Source organism: Heterocephalus glaber, unplaced genomic scaffold (assembly GCF_053883595.1).
Source record: "Heterocephalus glaber isolate CG9 unplaced genomic scaffold, H.glaber_assembly_v1.0 deba00001504, whole genome shotgun sequence".
NCBI lineage: Eukaryota > Metazoa > Chordata > Mammalia > Rodentia > Bathyergidae > Heterocephalus > Heterocephalus glaber.
Genome location: NW_028258324.1, coordinates 66,778,239 through 66,800,602, shown reverse-complemented (window position 1 = coordinate 66,800,602; position 22,364 = coordinate 66,778,239). Strand labels below are relative to the sequence as shown.

General features: G+C 38.4%; 1 protein-coding gene across 20 annotated transcripts in view; it reads left to right on the top strand.

The window, feature by feature from the left end:
• Positions 1-22,364, top strand: part of Lpp (LIM domain containing preferred translocation partner in lipoma) — an 847,859-nt gene that overhangs the window by 203,867 nt on the left and 621,628 nt on the right. For 19 of the 20 annotated variants that reach the window (XR_015441150.1, XR_015441149.1, XR_015441148.1 and 16 more), the window contains one exon: positions 9,763-9,964. The exons of the other annotated variant lie outside the window; for it this stretch is intronic. Coding sequence is in view for 16 of the 19 variants with exons in the window: in XM_004834795.3 (XP_004834852.2) it covers positions 9,772-9,964 (193 nt within the window). In the remaining 3 variants the exon portion in view is untranslated. The remainder of the gene's footprint in view (positions 1-9,762; positions 9,965-22,364) is intronic. 20 annotated transcript variants of the gene reach the window in all.

Below are 22,364 nucleotides of genomic sequence, written 5' to 3'. Positions count from 1 at the left end.
TCTGTTTTTCATACCATTTCAAATACTAAGAAATAATTTCTGAAGACTGTTGGATTGGTGTTAAACAAAAGATTTTTATTTCAACACATATTATGTATAAAGTTGATTCTATTTACTGAAACTATCCAGTGGGTCTTTGAAGGTTGAAAATTTACATCTTCTTCTCCCCTGCCTTATTTTTCCTTTAAACAATTTAATTTAGCAATTTGCTTGTATTTTTAAACAAAGGATGGAATAGTTTGCATTTTTAACAATTAAAGTTAAATAATTAAAGAAACAAATTAAACTAGAAATTTTAATTTATAACAATGTCTAAATTCAGTCACCCTAACTCAAATTACAGTGTCCAAACTCCGTGCAAAAGCTTTAAGCTGGTTTACATACAGTGGCTGTGATACTGGGTACCAGTAGTACAGTTGACACTTGAAAATTTTATGGGCAGTATGATGTGAAAAAAGCTTAAGTATCGTAGCTAACCCTGCCTCTTGTAGCTATTATTACTCTAAGTCAGTTCTGAAGGCTGAATAAACAAAGCTTCACAGAAATACGTGAAGTATACTATCGGATGTAAATGTGATTTGAAATTTATCAATAGTAGACTCAACATTCAGCAAAGAAAAAATAATTGATTATTTCTTCTTTCCCAAGTCACAAGGTAGACTTTTTTTCTGTTACCCTTTTTATTTTTATGGGGCTATCAAAGTGAATTTACAATAAAGGAAAAATACAAACAAAATTATTTTTAAAAAATCAGAGTAATTAACACATCCCTCAAGTGCTAGTAAAATTCCGTGGCCTGTCTAATGGGTACAGCAGACTTGTAAACAGGTATCTGAAACACAGTGTTTACATGTTTTACTACAAGTTTGAACAAGCTGTCAGGGGAACACAGACAAGTAAGCAGCAATTAACTTGCAGACCTACTGTCTTATTGGAGTTAAGAAAGAGACGATTCCAGATAACTGCCAAAGAGATTGCTAGGCTTCATTAGAGATTGCATTGTTGATTTTTCCCATCATCACTTTTTAGCCTCTTGGAAGGGCAAAACCTGCATGTATTAGACATTCTGTAGCTCATCTATACAGCTTTTGAAAGTAGATTTACTGAGCTCAAAAGAGCTCGAGCTATTGTTTGCTTCTCTCTGTGGGCTTTGTATATAGCAAAGCAGCCTGTTAGAGTCAGAGATTTTGAGGAAAGCTCTATAAGAGTGTATTTTTTGCAAGCATGAGATATCCCATGAAGGACCTATGCCATTGTAGAACATAAAATGTTGTGGGAGGGGATTTTGAAGATCACCTTGTTAATCATTTATTATTTCAGAGCTGAGGAAATGGAAATCTAGAGACAATAAACAATTTCTTGGTCACTTAGTCAAGCCAAGTGGAGCCATTGTTGTTAAATGTGATGTAGGGTACAAGGTTGGGGTCATGTGTGCTAATTTTCAGTGACATGGGTGTTGACATCTTGGAAGAGAGATTCTTTATTCCCATGACCATTTCAATGCCTTTTATCCACTCTAACTACTTTCCATCCAACAATTAATAGTGATACAAACTTGTTCAATGAAACGTTCCTGCTGCTAATACTCTTCGAAGACAGAACACCTGGTTTTGAATCTAGCCTCTGGCATGTTCTAACTACTGTACCCCATTGCATAAGACTTCACCTTCTCTAATCTTGTTTTTTGAATACAGTACTCAAATTAGAAGAAACACATTCATTCCTAAGGTTGCTTCTGTCTGGGATTCTCTTAAATAGATTATCCCAGCTGATGTCAACCTTGACTTTTTTTTCCCCACGCCTAATAGAAATTGTGGTAAACAAAAGGCCAGTTAGTATTTGTTCCACTTTCTGATTAACCTTCTCTGAGAGTCTTGGTCTTCCAGTGTGATTTTTATTTCCCTGTCAGGGTTGATTATTTCATTTCCAAGTGACATTGTAAATCTGAAGTGAGAGTTTGGTCTGAGAGCATGTCTTTGTTCTTATCAGAGATGACTTTTATTTGTTTGGACCTGATGCTTTTCCTGCTTGCTGCTTCTAGTTCACTTGGGATCTGCAAAGGCAGTTGGGCTTTTTGTTTTCGTGCACAGTGTTGGCAAGAATAGAGAGGGTACTCTTCAGGATTACTTTCTGTCAATACCAAGTCCCTCCTCCACTCTACATTCCATAGTCGGTGGAAAGTTAGAACACAGTTCTGTAAGAAACCTTAGTTCACTCAGCTGTGGACTTGTGGGAGAAATCTGGAAGACGGAAGTTGAAAGGAATGGTAACAGGTATGTAATCTTTAATTACAGACAGGGAGCATCACCAAGGTCCAAGGAGGTCAGGGGACTAAAGTCATACAGCCAATTAGTTGCTGCGTGAGAAATTATGCCCAAGCCCCCTGCATCTATGCCTAGTGCTGTTTCCAGTCTTCCCAAGTGTCTCTCAGACAGCCTATATAAAGGCTTGGCATTTCTGTAGAGTGGTTCTCTCGTTACCCCTTCTGAGCAATGCCAGCTGTCCATGCAGAGAGTGGGGCATTTAGCCAGTGTTGGACCAAAGCTGTCTGTAAAGAGCAGTTGAGTGAATACGTTGACATTTGCAGCCATGGCAGATCCTGCTTTGCTCTTCCGGCACTATCTGACCTGATGCTTCAGAGGAAGGGTGATTACATTTGCCGTTCAACTAACAATTGTGTGTAATTTTCAGCCTGCCTTATTCTTCAGTGCTGCCTTCCCACGCTTCCATCACATGCCACAGCAGATCTGCTTGGTAATTACACTGGTAGGGACTTACCTATGCCGTTTGGAAAAGGTTTGCCTAAAGTGCTTATTTACTTGTGCATAATAAATCTTGATTGATACCTTGGTAATCTCTGCCATCAATCCAAGACTCCCTCCCACAGTAGGGAGGGTTGAAGAGTCAGGGAAACAAGTGACAAAAAAAAAAAAAAAGAAAAAGAGAAAGAGTTGTGCTTCCTCACTGTTGAGCTAACGGGGAGAATTACTGATGATTTGGACTCTCCGTGCCTAACTTTCTTGGTGTGGGCCAGTTGTGCAGTCAGGATCACTCATCAGCTCGTAAGAGCTTGTGAGCTGGTTCGGTGTTAGTACTTACCTAATCCAATCAGCACGTTTTTCAGAAAAGGACACCACATCCCGCAGAGCAGAAGTTGTGCTACAGGCTCATGGCTGAACTAAGACTAGAAGCTGGCTATGGATTCTGAAGATCCAGCGTCTTCCAGCCAAATACTGACTTCCAGAAAAGGATGAATAGCTGTAACACATTGTACCATCTTCATAGATGGTTAAGAACGCAGTCTTGAAATTCCAGGAAGGCACTAACTTTTGTACAGAGCAAAGATAAAGGAAAAACCTCGGAGTTATTTAAATCATAACTGCTTGTTTAAATGAAGAAAATGTAACTGAGAGATGCTCAATTTAAGTTGACCATCAGCTACTGCTGATATTTAAATCGCAGCACTTCAGTCTCTCAATTTTATGCCATTACCATAATGGTGTTAATTTCTGTCCCTCTCCTCAATATCATTCATTTATTCAGCAAACACTCGCTAAGAGCCAGGCCTTGAATTAGTCACCAAGGGAAATCCAGGGACTAATGCAATGTCATTTAGAGATGAATATAAATGCTTTAAGTCAGTTATTCTCAACCCTTCATTCAGCATAGCTACGCAAAGGAAATGAAGATAGTAGAGTGCTTGTTTAGCAGACAGTAGGCCCTGGGTTCCATCTTCAGCATTGCAAATATGTACATACATACATGTAGAAAGATCCCCTATGAGGTTAGTATGCAGGTTTTTTTTTTTTCTTTCCAGTACTGCGAATTGAACTCAGGACCTTGCACATGCCAGGCAGGCGCAGTGCCACTGAGCTAGTATGCCCAGCCCTAGTATGCAGTTTTGAATGCCACTGCTTCAATATTTTGCACCAGATGTTAGATAATACCATGTACTGGTTGATTGTTTATGACTTTGGTGATCTATATAAATGTTTATAGAATACAATATTGATTTGGATAAAGAAAGAAAAGTATGAACAAATATGAACAACATTTTTTTGTTTATGGCAGTGAATTGCACTCTGACTAGTATTAGTGGTCACTTGACCTGTGGCCCTTAGAGATCTTAGAAGATCTTTATCATATGGTCTGTTTTAGTCATTTTCATTCTGTTGTGCCTTGATTAGTTTGGTTTGTTGACTATTGGCTTAATCAGCTTGTGATGATTTGGCACCCTATGGTGGGATCAAAGGTTAGAAGACATTATAGCTACTAGGATCCAAGAGGCAGGGATAGAGATAATAAGAGCAAAACTGCTATTGCTAGAAGACAATGGATTTGAGGTTCAAGGGGAAAAAATCCCCACCATGTCCATGTTTTAGCTTCGCAAATTTTTATTTGCATATCTTGAGCAAGTTATTCAATCTTTTATACCCCCTCCCCCACCCCCAATGGGTGGTGGGGCTGGGGATCAAACCCAGGGCACTGCACATGCTAGGCACGTGTTCTAACATTGTGCTATGCCATGAGGCCCAAGCCTTGCTTTCTTGACTTGCTAAATGTGGACAGTAATAATGCTACTTCCCATGGCAGTAGGAAGGCTGCCCATTAGGCAATCACTTCATGTATAGAAAATACTATAAAGACTTACTGTTTATTGTCGATATGTGCCTTTCTTTTACCCATGGGATAGTCAGGGGCAGTTAGTAGAGGAGCAGCAGAGTACATAATAAGTGGAAGCTCTTAGCTCTCCTCCGGTCCTTTGCACGGGACACAGTTTCTGAGGGAGCAATGCTCAGGGTACAGCAGCTCTCAGCCTGCTTTCACTGTAGGCATTGTACTTAGGAAAGGTCCATCTTGTTTTCCCCTTTTCTGGAGGTGTTGTATTTTTTCAGAACCTCTTTTGGTATCTTCCCTTTCACTTCTTGCTTTCGTGATGATTATTAACCTAGAGTGAAACCTACCTAGAACCAAAGGCAGTAAGAACACAATAAGTTTTGGTCCAGCAAAACCAGGACTCACCATTGCCTATTGTTGTGCTTCTACTGGGTCCCTCTCTACAGAGGTAAGAAGCCCCATGACACACTAGGTCATCCATCCATTCACTCACTCTACTTGTGTGGTTTCTGCAAACTCATTTCTCAGAAGGAAGACCTGCACTGCGAATTTAGTGGAGAGAAACACTGTCTTATATTTTAGCTTATTGAAACTTTACAGATCAGTTTGCTAAAAGTCACTCTGGAATAGCTGAGAAGAGGTCTAGGGCCAGAAGGCCTCCATGTCTATATGATTGAATTTATCAGATACCTTCTGTGGGTCCATCCTATGGGAACTAATTTTTCTTACACTGAGTTTTCACTCTTTTTAGATTTTTGTCCAAAGATGAAAGTTCTTGTTTCTTATCTCTCTATGTCAGATCTTTTAAAAGATATTTTCCTACCATTCTTCTCCTTGAGTCCTTCACCTTGGCCTGGTAGGTCAGCTCTCTGTGCTGCAGACCTTCCTTGCTTTTGTTCCCAGACTATTATTTCCAGACATTGTCCTTGTTGCTACCTTTCAGAGTCCTGTGTAAGAGCCTCCCCTGCCAAGCCTGTGCTAGCTCTTTTGAGTCAGTCTGGCATTTTCCCATATGGTTTTTGTGTTACTCTCTTATTACACATATATCGGTATACTTCCCTTAGATAGATGCTAAGCTCCTTGAGTAAAGAATAAGAATCTGATTCATCTGGAGCTCCAGTGATAGGAATATAAAGTCATTTATTTATTAAATTTATTTAGTGTCTATCACTACATAGGCCCCAGGATTATAAAGTGATAAGTACTTCTGCTCTCTAGGACTTCAGATTTTATTCTGGGGAATGAGTATGCAGCCAGGCAGAATCACACATGTTGAGCATATGATAGGAGGGTACCAGGTGCCGATGTGTAGGACAGAAGGCACCGCCCTAAAGGATGGAATACATAGCTTAGGTATTTAAGGACTAACTGGAAGTAATTCTCGGGATCTAAATGAACAACAAATCATTTTTGATTGAAAGAGAGTTCGGTTGAAAGGAAGCAGAGATAAAACCTAGAGGAATTGCATGACTTTCCGACCATATATAAGTGCTAAAAAAACACCTTAGCAGGAATATAATACTGTTACCATTGTTGTAGAACTTATAGGGTATCTATTATTAAAAAGGATTATCAATTCGAGGTGACTTTGTATGAAATCTGCTAAACCTTTAAAGATCAGATAATTCTAAGGTCATTATTAAACTATGAAGTAGAGTAGAATGCAGAACCATCATAGTAAAACCCAGTAATAATAAGTAAAATAACCACAAATAAAAATGTACAAAATGATCCTATTTATGATTATAGGTACAAAAATTCTGAAAACAACACTTGATTAATTCATTAGTATATCAACAGAATACAATTGTGATTTATTCTAGGAATGCAAAGATGGCTCAATATCTAGAAATCTGTCAGCATGATTCATGACATCACCAAATTAAGAGAGGTGAAAAACAAATTATTGTATTGGTAGAAGCTAAGAATGGGGATAGAGATTCTGGACAGGTATGAGTAAGAGACAGTGATGAGAGAGATATTAATGGATTCATTTATTCATTCACCCCTCTTGAATAAAAGTTTTTTCTAAGAGTCTTGGCCAGGCATTATACCAGTGCAGTGAACTATTCCAGAGGTTCCAGCTTGTTGGGGCAGATATACAAGTGAATAAGCTGCTTCCTTGCAGAGTATTATAAGTATGGAAAACAAATACTAAAACATCCTAGAAGAAGAATTAAGCTACTTACCATAAGGGGCATTATGGAAGCAGTCATAGAATTGGAGACATTTGGGGTGGGACAATATAAATATAGAACACTTGGAAGAAAGTGAAGAGAAGAAAATGTCGTGCCAAAAGTGGGCACAGCATGAGCAGGGGTTCAGATTCATGATAGTTTATTATAAATCCTGGGAATGTTGTCCCTGGGTTACCGTTGACATGTGGAAGAATGACAAGAGAACGTGCTTAGAAAGGTCACCTGCAAACAGATGTGGCCCTTGCAGGAGTCGTTGCTGTGCTTCCATGAGAGGAAGACCTCTCATGTGCTGTGGAAAACTGAACAGATGATGAGTCAATGGTTTGCATTTGATGATTAAGTTTTAATTTTTTAAGCAGTCTTGCAGAAGTTGCCTGTTTCTTTGTATCTATGTAAAAGCCAACATGCCATGGTCAGTAACTTGGAACTGCTCTGGAAGTATACATCCTTCTTTTTGAAACCACTGCACTTTGTACTAACTCACTTTTTAAAATGTCTGTTTTAGAATAACCTTCAATTTCCAAAAAAGTTTCAAGGATAGTCTAACTCATTTAAGAAAAATGTACAATGAATATGCCTACTACAAAAATGTAGAAAGCACTAAAACGTAACCTTTTTAAACGCCATTTATTCCCTATTTGTATTCACATTAGTCATGTTGAAAGAAAAAAAATACTTTTATTCCCATTTAGTAGAAGACTTAGACTCAACTAAAAACCAAAACAAAATTGATAAATCTCCACCTTGAGAGATTTGAGCTTGGTTTTGGTACTTAATTTTTTTTCTCAATGATTCCAAATGTACAACTAGATTTATTAACTATGAGTAAGAGTCATGTATTGGTTGTTTTTCCACATTGATTTTGTGCCATACCTTAGTGGTAGTTTAGGAATGTGTAAAGTGTGGTCCTTGTCTTTTTCTAGCTATCTCAGTTTTGAAAGTAAATATATACATATACATATAAAAGTGGAAGAAAAGGAAAAGAAGGGCCACATAATCGAAAGAAAAATTATTTTCATCACTTGCTTCCATGACTGTGCCCTGATTCCCAATTTCATGTCATCCCTTTATATCAAGAAATCTACAGCTCCTTTGGTTTTCCTCCTTGTAAGATAGTCAGACAGTTCTCAGTGATTTCATGGGAGAATGGAAGCATTCCTTTCCACTCAGTTTACGTAGCACTTTGCAGTATATAAAGCACTTTACTATTGTCTCAGTGATTGTCATAAAAGCCCTGGAAGTTGAGGAGGACAAGCTTTTCTATGTCTTAATTTTGAGGGGGTGAGGGGTGACTGAGGCACTGGAGTGTTCCAGGTCATAGTGTGGACCAGTGTTAATTCGTGGGTGACCCTGTGTCCCAGCCCATCTCATTCCCCTGCCTCTCTCTATTGCTATGCCAAGTGCCAAGGCCTTAATTTCCCCCGCATTTCCTGTGTTCTTTGTCTTTACAGACATCTGGAGGTAATCATGTAGCCCTCTTAATTAATTCAGTTCAATTAATAAATTACTAGTTGGATTTGGGGCTGGGAGTGGAGCAGGGCACCTTCCGGGCCTCCCTGTGCTGGAGTGCTCTTGCAATCAGGCTTGGAGAGCTGTCCTCAGCAGCAGGCTGTGAGGCTCACCCCTGGCAGGAAGGCTGCCTGCAGGAGTGATTGGCTCGTCTTAGAAGGAGACATCATATTCCTATCTTCACATGATGCGTATGCTCTGATCAGAACAGCATCCACATTGGCCTTGTTGTTCCCCATGCGTTAAAAGTAAAAACAAAACAGAACGAAAACCCCTCCAGTATGCTGTCAGCTCAAGAGAGCACTTGATGGCATTTGTCTTTTCTTTCATGGTCCAGGGCTGACCTGTGTGTGCATTATAGGTGTTGCTTGTTCCAGGCATTGTGGCAACCAGTGTCCCCTCCTCCTCATTTCCAGTTGCCTCCTGGTAGAGAGCGAGCTGCTCTCACAGAGCTTATTTTATTTTATTATTTTATTTTATTCTTACTAGTACATCTTTGCAGTACGTAATGATTACATCCATGGTAGGAAGTTGATACAGGTATTTAACACATCTCCATTCTTTTTTCATCCCCTTCTCCCCTCCTTCTTCCCTCTCTCTTCATCTTGGTCTCTTTCCTTTTGCAAAAGATCATTTGAAAGTGTCTCCTTTAGTGTGTCCCGTTCTGTCTTCGAACGCACATTTAAACTCCTCCAGTACACATGCAAAGGTGCCTCGCTTTGCTTCCACACATTTTACTTCTTTGGCTAGCTACTTTCTTTTATTCCCCCAAAGCCACACTAAACAGAAGTGCATTTTTCTGCCCCTGTGACTTTACTTTGTTCAAGTTCATTTTTTATTCAGCGCTCCAGACCCTGTCTGAGCAACGTGCATCAGTGAAATCCTTTTGGTCCTGCTGCCAGAACGAAGTTGTTTTATCTTTTCCTTCATCCCAGCAACACTTGTTTTAAATCTCACATAGGTAATTTATCACCTCATTTAGGTGTCACCATGTAAATGATACGGTTTTGTAGATTATTGATAAAATTGAATCTTTTCCCCCAACTTCCTACACAGAAACTTTTTCAAGTTAGGAACTATTTCTCACTCATAGCTCCTTCTCCAGGAGGGCCTAGTGCTAAATCAGTAATTATTGGAGTGAGGTATTCAGATATGTGGAAATGCTTTCCTCCACCTCTCTTTCTTCCTCCTCTTTCTCGACTGTCTGTTCATCTTTTACTTCCTTCTCCTCCTTGTTCTGATTATCCTCCTTCCTCTTCTTTCTTCCTTCTTCTACATTGTTTTATTCTTATTTCTTCCTTCTTCTCCTTTGCAGATCATATAGTGAATCTTTATAAAGATTCAGAAAGTATGGATTAAAAAGAAATAACATGAAGTGAAATGTCACCTTCATTTTCAAGCTTCTATAAAAACATCATGTATTACTTTTTAATTACAGCTTTCAACAATGTCTTATCCAACTTGGCTGCCACCCAAAAGCACTGGTGAGCCCCTTGGCCATGTTCCTGCGAGGATGGAGACCACCCATTCTTTTGGGACTCCCAGTATTTCGGTGTCTACACAACAGCCACCCAAGAAGTTTGCACCAGTAGTTGCTCCAAAGCCCAAGTACAACCCATATAAGCACCCTGGAGCTGAGGGTAAGTGCTGATATTTCAGGGCTGGGCATCTAGAGCAGGAAAATTCAGTACAGTAGAGGTGATTGGTCAGTGAAACTTTGTGTTGGGAAATGGAAGCTCATGAATCTATAGAGCAGCAAAGGTTAATGAACCTCAAGTAGTCATTCTAGATCAACCCTTCTTTTAGAAATACAATGGTTAAGATCTCACAGATTATGTGAATGTGGTTATACAGTTATAAATAGGGCTAGAGCCTAAGCTGGAAATATGAACTCTTCACTCAGTGCCTTTCTGCCTTATCCTGCTTCATTCACCATTCTCTTGAGATGATCTGTCTACCATTCGATGATTCCTCCCACTTGCTACTAGACAGGTGTTCCAGAATGCGGACAAGGAATAGTCCAAGGTGCAACCGTATAGAGTCAGCCTAATAAGTTCCCTGGAATTTGTTTTACCTTCTCTGGCTATTTTTGCTTCCCTAGGCTGTTGTAGGATAAAGTAGTCCAAAGATCTCTGTGAGATCCATATTTGTTGAAGTTCATAGATCATTCTAAGTGAGCCTTCTTTTCAGGGTTTTTTTCCCTGCACATTCAGTTTACATCAAGTGGAATTTGGATTTGGAAATGACACCTTCTTTTTTTTTGTACCGGGGATCGAACTCTGAACCTTGTGCTTGTGAGGCAGGTGACGGAACCACTGAGCTAAATCCCTGGCCCTCATCAAGTAGAATTTGAAGGTGCACATGAACTGAGCATTCACACATGTGTGTGGCTATACATACTACGTACTTCTATATTATACCACACGGGCAGTACAAATGATGCCATACTTTTTCATTGAAGAGGCTCTATATTTTTCCCAATCAGTGTCAGCAGCTCATTCAAATTCATGAAGTCATAACTTAAAACTAACACACAGAAGAATGTTAAACTTCTGGGAGTGGAAAAATAGGGGTGATGAAGAGATTCAGTCCCTCTTTTTAAAACTTACTTTAGCATCTTCTTGATTTTTGTCATTGCTTTTTGGATGACATTAGCATGTTTGTGTACTAGTACTGTGTGAGATGGGTTTGTTTGCTATGATATCTTTTAGTCTTCCTTTTTGTCTTCCTGATCCTCACCTGCCCCTAGTAAGCACTTTGATTGTATGACAGTGTTTTGGGACTTGTGTCAGATGCTTGGTCTAGATGTCCAGATGTCTGGCTTGTATAAGGTGATCCGGTGCTTAGGGAGGCTGGTAGGGAGGGTTCTGTATCAGCACGCCTGAAGCTGTGGCTATGGATCTTTGGGTGTCATTTTTCCCAGAAAAGGCAACAGCGAGACTATCAGAGAGCTGCTGTGGAAAAACAGTAAAGGAAGCCCTTAGTGCTCTGCTGATCTCCAAGGCAGTGCTAGTAGTTTTATTGCCCTCAAAGTAGACTGTACCTTTTGCAACTAATCAAGGATTTAGTGGAACTGGTTTTCTTTGGCTTCTTTATTCTTTAGAGATTGTGGGATTCTGGAAGAGAATCCCTGTCATAGGGATAGGAGCTACCATTTGTTGGCTTCCTCAGTTGTTTTCTTAACATTCATTTCTTCTGGTCTGATTACTAGGGCCATTACTATTTTGTCTCTTAATTTGGGGGAGACATCAAATCGACTTCCTTCTACTGGGCAGGGAATAAAGACAAGCTCAGTTAAAGAGTAAGAGGCTGTGGTGCAGGGAATGACCTAGGAGGTATGACCGGATTATGTACCAGAGAGTTAAGGTGTAGCAGGCATACACAGAGGGCTACAGTCAGTAGGCTAATGTAGTGCATGTATGAGGTATGGAGAAAAGTGCCATACAGTGATTGATGCCCTTTAGACTTTTTCACTCTGGACGCCATGTCTTCCAATGAGTTGGCCCCTTGGATGGCTCCCCTAGCCTAGACTCTGTGAGCTTCACCGACATCAGATTTTCTAAACACACTAGAGTAAACTCTAACTCTTTGGATACTCTGCAGCTCATAAATCTTTTACCTTGTCGGCATACCACCTCCTGTGCTTTTGTTACTTGCTGAAATCTTATCTGTATCACTTTCCCTAAAAGATCTGTTTTTGGTGTGGCCTAGATCAAAAGTATTTTCATAAACCTTTTATTCCGTACTATCAAATTTCTACTATTGTTATTGCCCTTGCTCCTTTGTGGTCCTTTTTTGAACATGTAGTACTGTACATGCTGAGCCCTACGGTTTCCCATTATTGTATCACTGGGTTTTCATAACAGTCTCCTGCGTGTTTTATTTTTCCCTAAATAAATAGAATGTTAGAGAGGGGAGTTGAGCTTCTCTGTGATTTTGTGGCCAGTAAGTTTTCTGAACTGTGGCTGTTGTCTGTATCCAACATGCAGCTTCAGGCTGCCGATTTAAATTATATCTGTCCTCCTTGACCCATTCTTTGAGCTTTACAGCCCAGGAGTTGTTTAACCACTGCTACCTTGAGATTACCAATTACATCTCTCTCCTCGGAGTTGTGTCTTTAATCTCTGGGGTTTGCTTTCTCATTTTTAAGTTCTGACTGTGAAAGTAAGAAAGTACCCAGATGTTTTCCACATCAACTTATATTTATGTGGTACCCATATGTTATAATTTTCTTTTATAAGATATTTTGCTAATACCTGTTTGCTAAAGGATTTTTGCAAACTTTAAAGTGGGTTGTGGTCTTTCCCACTTAGTAGCTCTTTATGTTGTAGGTCATTTTAATTTTATTTCTATTGTTCTACTTCTCATTGATTTTGTAAAGATTTGTGTTTCTTTAGCTGCTATGCCCTTACAGATTGTTTGCTTGCAGATTTTATAGTGTTAACTGTCTATCTTTTTTGTCAAATTCTTTTCGTATGTTTTTACTATTTTTGGCCCATCACCTTTTATACTGATGAGGAAAACAAGGTAATGCAATTTTCTTGTAGTCTTTAAGGTCCTACTGCTTAACACTATTCACCCTGAAATCTAGGTCTCCCTGTCTGCCTCAGATGTAAAACACCACCAACCCAGAGGCAACAACAACTAAATAAATACACTGCCTTAGACTTTGGCACGGAAAGTATATATGACTTTTCCTGTTCCTGGTAGATGGCAGAGTATATGAGCTCTCCTACTTTAGGAATTTATTTTTTTAGAAGATTTTGAAATGACCCTGTTATTACCCTCTGGGAATTAGAATTTCAGTCAGTCTCACTTTCTCTGTCTATCTGTCTGTCTGTCTCTCTGTCTCTGGCCCTTCCCCCTTTTTCCTCCCTCTGTCTTCACTCTCTCCTCTTCTTTTCTCTCTCTCTTTTGATAATTCACTGGGTTGAAAGTTGGTAATGTTATTTCTACATCATTGCAGTAAACAGTAATACAGAATGATTTGTAAAGTTTCGAGGACTACAAAGTTGGAGTTTTCCTGTGCTCTAGCATTACCTTTCTCTAATCTCTGAAATTCCTTTGGAAAAACATTTGTATGTTTGATTTCTTTAAAAAAACTGAACCCATAGGGCATCAATTCAAGATGACCTTTTTTTGGTAGAAATTCTTTATATTGGTTCAAACCTTTATATGTATTTAGCAGTTACATTTAATTGTCTTAATTTTCAGAAGAGCATTTTTACTGCAGCTCTCCAGGGTAGACAGAACAGATGTCACTGCCATTTACTGAGTGGTGGACTACCTTAGTGAAAGAGGTTGTTGAAGTACTGTGCAGCAATGTGGATGGTCTTATCTGGAACTCGTAGTGATTTGAAAGGATTATATTTTTTGGAGATTTGGCTATACAACCTCATCATTTGTATAAGTCCATGATTTTATTATTCTACAATTTTTAAAAATTAATTTCAAAATTATGACAGTTTTCACAAACTACTCCTAAATACGTTATCTTGTATGTTTCTAAAATATAGAGATAAAAATTCTCTTTTCCAGTTTTGCTTCAGTAGCTGGCAAGGATAGTTCAGGAGAAGTGGCATGAATTTTATGACATGGGACTCCTAGGACGGAATTGATTTTACTAGATCATTCAGTGTTTTCCTGTACCCTGAGGTTATGAATCCATTCCATGGAGGGGAATTAATGATAGATCAATGCTAATATGGGATTGCCATAGTAACTATAACAAAATGCCAGAACAGCATAACAACTGGCTCTCCCATGATGGAGATGACAACCAAGCTAAGGTTATTTCTTTCCTGCTTTCTTCCATGCCAGTGCCATTTTTCATGCACTCATACTAAATTCTTAGAGTAGTAGAACTAGAAAAGAGTTTGACATGTAGTTCTTTCCTTTGTCAGGTGTGAAAGCAGTTGGAGATGCAGGGAAAGGCTTTCCTTAGGTTATCCAGAGTTTCCTGCTGAACTCCCTGAAGGACCCAGGGTTTCTAGATGTGTTCATTCCTCTATGCAACCATTGTGTATAGAAGAGGCACAATTGTGCTAGCTTCCTTGGGGTTGACGAGTCCTGGGGATTGATACTTGGTGGGTAATTAGCATTAGTAATGTGGAGTTGCGTATTCTGGTTAGGCAGAGTATATTTGTTTTGTCAATAGAGAAACAATATATGAGTGTGGTGAAAAGCTACCTATGGCAATACATTTGAGGGAATACTAAGAATGTGCTCTGCTCACCATTTCTGTTTTGAATGTATTGGCCAATTTGGTGCTGCCTCTCTCCTGTTATGGAAACCTTTTCCTTGGGTTAAAGACAGTGATACCTAAATATTTACATTCATGGTGTGCTCTCTTATCTCTGAGTCCTGAAGTCTTTGTTCCCATGGAAGTGGACTCTCATATGTGAATTCAGAGGTACAAATGAGAAACATGCTTTTGTAGACTTGAAAGGCTTGTTAAATTGACAGCAATCACCAATGAGTAGTTGCAGTGTTTCAGATGTTTGTTATAATTATGCATAGTGTGCCAGTTAAAGATGGTCACAAATTCACTGAAATGTCAGGAACTCCAGTGAGGCTCAGGTTTGACTGGCATGCCTCTTCTCTGGATCAGGGTAAGCACTTTGGCCTCATCTATTGATGTAGAGTGCAGTGTATGAGTTTTAATTTTCAGGTCCTCAGGGATAAAATAGGACAAGCTGTTCATTCATTAAAAGATCAAATATTAACTCTAATAATTTGATCTTTACATTGCATCTTCTTGTATAAAATATAACTTGTACTTCTTGGGATCAAATCAGATCTTACCAATAGTGAGGCTTTACCAGCACTCAAAAGCTGCAAGGTACAGCCCTGGCTTGATGGTTCATGAACTTACATTCCACCTTCAGTTTTACCATTTGATCTTGGATATGATATTTTTCTACTCTGCAGTCTCCTTAATTTATAAAGTTAGCTGGTAATATTAATTATCATCAAGATTGTTTTGAGGGTCAAATATAATAAGGGTGAAAATGTTTGAACCATTATAATACATCAGAACACAAATTACAACAGTTAAAATAAAAGTCTGTGGAGTGTTCTGGTGAGGGCGTTAGAAAGATGATCTCTTATATTGCTGACAGGAATGTGTAAAATCCTACTGGCACTCTGGAAAACACTTTGGTGGAGTTTTATAAAAGTGAACATGTACTGTGTGACTCAGCAGTTGCACCCTTTGGCATTTAACCCATAGAAATGAACATTTATGTCCCCACAAAAACCTGTATGTGAATGTTTATAGAAACTTTTTCTATAATGATAAAACTCTGGGAAAAGTCTAGATGTGGTTTGGTGGGCAAATGTCTAAGCAAAGTCTGGTGGTATGTCTATAGAATAGATTAATACTATTCAGGAGTAAACAAAAAAGGAATGAACTATTGCTATGTGCAGCAATCTGGATGGACCTGGAAATCATTCCACTTAATGGAAAAGGTCTATCTTGAGTGGTTGCTATATTGTATGATTCCATGTCTACAATATTCTTGAGATGACAAACTCTGGAAACAGAGGACAGATATGTGGTCGCTAAAGACCAGAGATGGGGAACTGGGGTAGGGACTGGGTGTTCACATCAAAAGAAAGCGACAGAAGCCTCTCTGTGGGAATAGAACAGTTTTGTATCTCAGCTTGGGGTAGTGGTTACATGAATCAATGCATGAGATAAAGTTGTGTAGAGCTATCCACACACAAATGACTACAGTTTGAAAATGGTGTAAACTGAGTAAAGTCTAGGTAACATTAATGCAATTATGTCAATTTTCTGGTTTTGATAATGTGTGCTAGATACATAGGATGTAACCTTTGGGAAAAGCTGGGTAAAGTGTATATGGAATTCTGTACTATTTTTATTTTTAAAACTTTTTGCATAGCTATGTGTCATCTATCTCATGAGGGGTTGGTGCATGTATGTAACACATTCTAGTTCTGCTTTCATCCCCCTTTTCCCCTTTTCTTCCTTCTCCTTCCTTCCTTTTTGTAAAAGATTTCTCTGTCTCCTATTATCTATCTTTTATTTTTCTCTTTAACTTATTTATATTTTGGATTTCTCATATAAGAGAAACATATGTTAGGGCCGGGGATTTAGCTCAGTGGTTTCGTTGCCTGTTGCACAAGCGCAAGGACCCGAGTTTGATCCCTGGTACCAAAAAGAGAAAAAAAGAAACCTATGTTATTTAAGCTTGTAGGTCTGATTTATTTCACTTAATATTCTTGACTTGCATCCGTTTTCCTACAAATGACCCAAATTTATCCTTATTTATGGCAGACTAGGACTCCATTATGTATAAATACGTTTTTTATCCATATCTTGATGGTCATATAGGCTGCTTCCAAGACTTAGCTGTTACAAGTTGTGCTCTTATAAACATGGTTATGCTATTTTTAAAACTTTCAGTGAGCCTATATTTAAAAATAAAACTCTAATAATTGTAAAACAAACATAGATGGCTTTCTATTTTTTATTAGTATGTGTTTGTGGTAAATATTAAATGCATTTACTGACCATGTAGATTGCTTACTGTACCATCTTACGTGCGATATGAATTGGCCTGGAACAATTTAAGATCACTGCTCTAATGCAGGCTTTAAACCAATGGCTTTCAAACCTGGCCAGTCTTCAGAAAAATTTGAGAAATATAAAAAAGTAAATCCCTACATAGTATCTCAGTTTCACAGAATCTGAATCTTTGAAGATCAGAACCTTAGCGCCAGTCAGGTGGCTGTAATGCTCCCTGAACCTTCTGCAGGTCCTATGGTTAAGGACAGTAGTTCTTGAAGTCTTAAGACTTTTTTCTCATGGAACAATGCAGAGATTCAGAGGTTCACAGCATCCTTCGTGTTTCGGTAGCTTTCCCTCTGAGCTTCCACCTTAGATACCAGTTTTTTGTGTATGTTGTCACCCCAAAATATTTATTTGGAATCTTAACAGCAAAAGAGGGAAGAATTAAAGCAATAACAAAAGATTGGTTCTTCTGCAGTGGATGCCCAAGTTCCTGCATTATCAAGTAGTTTCTTTAGTGTTATTTCACAAAGTGGTGCCAGAATTTTCAGCCGATTTGGGTCACCTCAGGCCTATGTAAATCATCTATAAATGGATTCATTATGAATATTGTAGAAATAAATCTGACACCTGAGCCATTGGACAAATATACCATACAAAGAAATTATACCCTTCAACAACCATTGACCTAAGGATCTGTAAAAAAAAAAAGCACAGTATTGTATTTTTATCACCATTCCTTAAAATTACTTCAGCCAGAGACTGGAGGACTGAGGACAGCAGCTAGGACAGAGAAAGAGAAATGCAGGTCCCTGGGATGTTGGTGCTTTGGGGTTTCTAATGTTTAGCCCTCCCAGCCTTATCATTTTTATTTCAAAATAAAAAGTTTAATAATTTACATCACTCTGTATGTTGCTGTCATCAAACATAATACAGATGTAGTCCCATGGGTGTGTAATATCCATTAAATTCTAGTGTGGACGTTTAGTGTCACAAAAGAATTTGCAGGACATCTTATGGGAGGAATTGGGGAAAACTACATAGAGGAGATGGCTGATTGGAGTCTTGGAGAATGAGTTAGTTGTTAATCTGGCAGGAAAGGGAAGCGGCCAGCGTGGGATGTCAAACCATGCTAAGAGTGTGTACAGAAGCAGCGTGTGGTACCCCTTATGCCCCTTGTGATCTGGGCAGGTCTTTGCTCATGTCCTCAAGTAGTGCACTTGGGCTGCTAGAGGTAGCTCTGCAGTTGAGCAGGGCGACTTCACTAGGGATTGAAGCACATGGGCTAATATGCTCTGACACTTACCTTTAGGAACAACTCAAAAGTTGAGTAGCTAGAGAAGATGGCTGCAGAAGCCAGGAAAACCTATCCTACAGCAAGAGTAGGAGGCATCTTCCTGGCCAGAAATACCTTTCCCTCTGTCCCCAGTTGCATCTGCTGCTTTAGAGTGAAATCTTTCTATTCATAGAGATGCTAAGGAAGAAAAGAAGAGGGAAAAAAAGCAATTCTCCTGAATACATTGCAAGGCAGCTTTGCCTTCTTGTCAAAAACCTACCCTGAAGAATGTGAGATGTGAGCCAACTTAAATATTTTTTTCCTTTTGTTTTGCTTTTTTTTTTTTTTAACTTATCCACACTTTGAAGTGTTCCTGAGAAATCAGAAAGCAATGAACTAAGAATTTTATTATGAAATAGTCATTACCATTTGCAACTTTAAATATGTGTGTGCTCACTCATGCATGTGAATAAATTTCAGGATACTTTCTCCCTCATTGGGTTCAGTCATCACAGTATCCTATAACTTCATTATAGCTCTTACGTTATTATGGTTCCTAGAAACAAACAATATCTGAGATTCAGAGAACTCATGGTGAAGCTAATAAACATAGAAGGCCTTTTTGATAAAATTTTAGTATTTTCCCTTATGTTTTGGTACTATGCCCTAATCATTCTCTAATAATCATGCTTTTTTTTTTTTTTTTTTGGTGTTGTTGTTTGTTTTTTGTGATGCCAGGGAAGAGACCCATGGCCTCTTATGCTAGGCAGCTGCTGTATCACTGAGCTGTATCTCCAGCTCCTAATCTTTGATTTTTACCATTACCAAAATAATTTCTCTGGTGGATCCATGTCTTAAGAATTCAAACAGTTGTAACAGTTTTATTAGTCTGTATTGTGCCTGAAGTCTACCTTGCTTTATTGTTTACCTGACCTTTTCAGCCACACTGTAAAAGATATAATCACCCTCAGTCTGCAGAGTATAATGTACATAGCCTGGAAAAGCTATTGCAAAGCTTGCCTCCTAATTCCAGGTCTTTGGCTTTTTTTCAGCATTATACTGAATAATACTATTGCAATTATATTTTCTTTACTAAGACAAAATAGTTCTCACTCTTGTTTTCTTCAATAATTATTCAGAGCTGTTTGAAAATTTGCCATCCTCCAGATATGTGTGAAAATTATTTAGCATTACCTTGGCATGGGTATGTCTGATATATGAAAATATGAAAAGCTACAGTGTTACCAGATGATGGGTCCTGGGGGGATTCTTTCCCGAACCTTGGTTTGCTGAACAAAGAATTGGACAAGGCACATGGGAAAGGTGGCGAGGATGTACATTTATTGAAGGTGGAAAAGGGGTATGCCCTGCAGAGTCGGAGTGGACCTGTGAACAGACTCACAGTGACCCCAGGATAGGAGAAAAGGGTCTTCTGTATCTGGAATTCCTAGATTGGCTTCTTCCTCATGCAAATAAGGCGTTGAGATCATTACCCAGTGAGAAACTCACTTGGCCTGGTGTGAGATTTAAATTGTTCTATGGAAGACTCACTGGGTTTTGTGCCAGGTGCAAATGAAGAATTGAAAAAAGCACTTTTCTGATTGGTTCTGCATACAATGTTCAGGAGTTTGCGCAGCCCTCACTGATCCTGTATGCTGTACATGCTCCCTGGGTCCCCGTGACTTTGTCAAATTCTGCCCAGTTGTTTAACTGGTTTACCTCAGCACTAATCTCCTACATCAATTATAATCTCAAGAAGTCATTACCAAGGGAACATTATTCCAGGAAAAACTTCAAGAATTGCCACTTTAAATCCCCATACTTCAAATGAATTGTGTCATCTTGCTCAACTTTATGAGATTATTGCTGATAGTTTTATTGACATTAAAATGACATTTTAATTTGCCAATATTTTTGTTATTGATCTGTTCTTATATGTTACCATGATTGGAGTTGTATTAAGTGCTTCTTCTGTAAAAAATTTTACTTGCTGGAAAAGAAATTTGCAAGTTCTATGATGTGTACCTAGAAATATCTGCATTTGAAATGACAGTGGACATCTAGCACTCCCACCCAGCATGGCCCCTGGTAGACAGATTTTACTTTTCCTATCTCAACCTTTATATTTACTTCAATGTCTTTGATGGGGCCAATTCAGATCCATCTTGTGCCATTTTCATTGAATAAGGCTTCATAATGGATAAGAAAAAGTAAAAGCACACCCTGTCCCTTAAGCAGTTTATATTTTCATTACGAACTTGACATATGAATAACACGAGTTAATTCACAATAGAAGCCGCCTTATAGAGCCTGTTTGTGAAGAGTCACTGGTTAATCTGAGGGCTCAGGAAGAAGAAGTGGTTCACTTAGGCCCAGTAATATCCAGGGAGAACAGTGACATGCATTCCAGTTTTTACTTCACCCATAATTTCTGTGGGAACTTGAGCTCATCAGGTTAAATGACCACCTAAAGCTCCTTCAGTTCATTCATACTTTAGAGATATTTGTATTTTAAAGAGTTGTTTCGAATATTAAGTCAGGTGCTAAACTGACACGAAATGATGAGAAAATCAGTGGCAGGTGCCAACATTACTATTGCTGTCATTTATAAAATTAAAATGTTAACATTATCTTGGAGAGTCACAATCTGTAGTTTGTATTAATCTTTAACTTTAAAAATCAGAACTGTCCAGATACAGTTCATATTGGCAATTTAAAAAACCTGTGTTTTATGCTCTTTCTATACTATGTTAATGCATTTCTTGTTTGACAGACATTATAGAATTGGTTTGTGTTATGTTTACTGTTGCTGGAATTATGACACGTGAATATGTCCATCTTTAAAATTTTTATAACATCTTTCTCAAAAAGAGCCCTACTTTATTTGAAATATTTTAGTGTGGAAATAAATAGAAAGGGCTTATATGTATTATATCTTGGAGAAGTAACTTTTTATTATTATTGTAATTACAATTTACAGTATAGATGAACATCATATAAAGTAAGCTAGTAATTTTTATCAATTTTTAAAGTATTTAATTTATCAAATGATGAAGTGAGATTTTTAGGGATGTTATGAGCTACATAATAATAAAAATTAATTGAGTTAGCAGTTTTATCAGGAGACCTATTCATTTCTGGGATTCATACTTAAGATTTAGCCAGTCTCTTGAAATTGTATTTAATTTTGTTTTTGTTTTTGTTTTTTTTTTTTTGGTACCGGGGATCGAACTTGGGTCCTTGTGCTTATGAGGCAGGCAGTGGAACCACTGAGCTAAATTCCCAGCCCTATATTTAATCTTGTCCAACATGTATACGCATCTCTTTTCAGAGAAAGGGTTCAGAATGTCACCAGACCCTCATATATATCCTTAACTCATTCACTAAGAAAGATAAAGACTCCCTACCTAAGTAGGTCTAGTCTCTCAAGCTAGTTTTATTGCTTAAATTAAAAAATAAAGAACAAAGAAAGAAAAACCAGGTTTTGTATTTTTACTCTCACCATATTTAATAGGCATTATCTGAAGAGAGAATCTAGTATTGGGTGGTAGTAGGGAAGGTTCTGTTAATTAGATTGGAAAGTACAAGGACTTGACAATATAATGTATGATGTGTTTACACAATTATAAATGACTTCTGAACATATTCATGTATGTTATTTGCATTTTCACATAAGACATGTTTGAACATCACATCTGAGCTGTTTGTGCACAGGGCAGGACCTGGAGATGGGTAGGTAGGGTAGCTTTCTTCTGCTGCAGGAGAGGCCAGCAAGGACACTTATTCCCATTTCACAGTTGAAGAGGTTGAAGCTTGGTAATGAGGTTGGTGCACCTGATCCTATAGGTAGAAAGTAGTCAAGAGGAATTCCAAGTGTAACTTTTCTTAAACTGAAGTTCTCTGGGCTGACGCACATTTTCTGTTGCTTAGCATATAACTATTACCTGTACATTTTAATTTACTACTCTTATATGTGAATTTAAAATGTCATATTTGTTCTGCTTCCATTATTGCAGTTTCGAATGATGATTCATCAGTGCAGTGGCCTATTTTAGTGAACCACAATAGCTTGGGTAGAAAGAAAAAAGATCCAACATAGTCAGGAATGGAAAGCAGCCATTTTTTTATAGCTAAAATTGCAAACATCTGGCAATCACTCTGTTCTACCTCCCTTCAAAAAAGAAGAATTGTCGCTTCAACTGGAGCCTGCCGCTATGATTAATCAGGC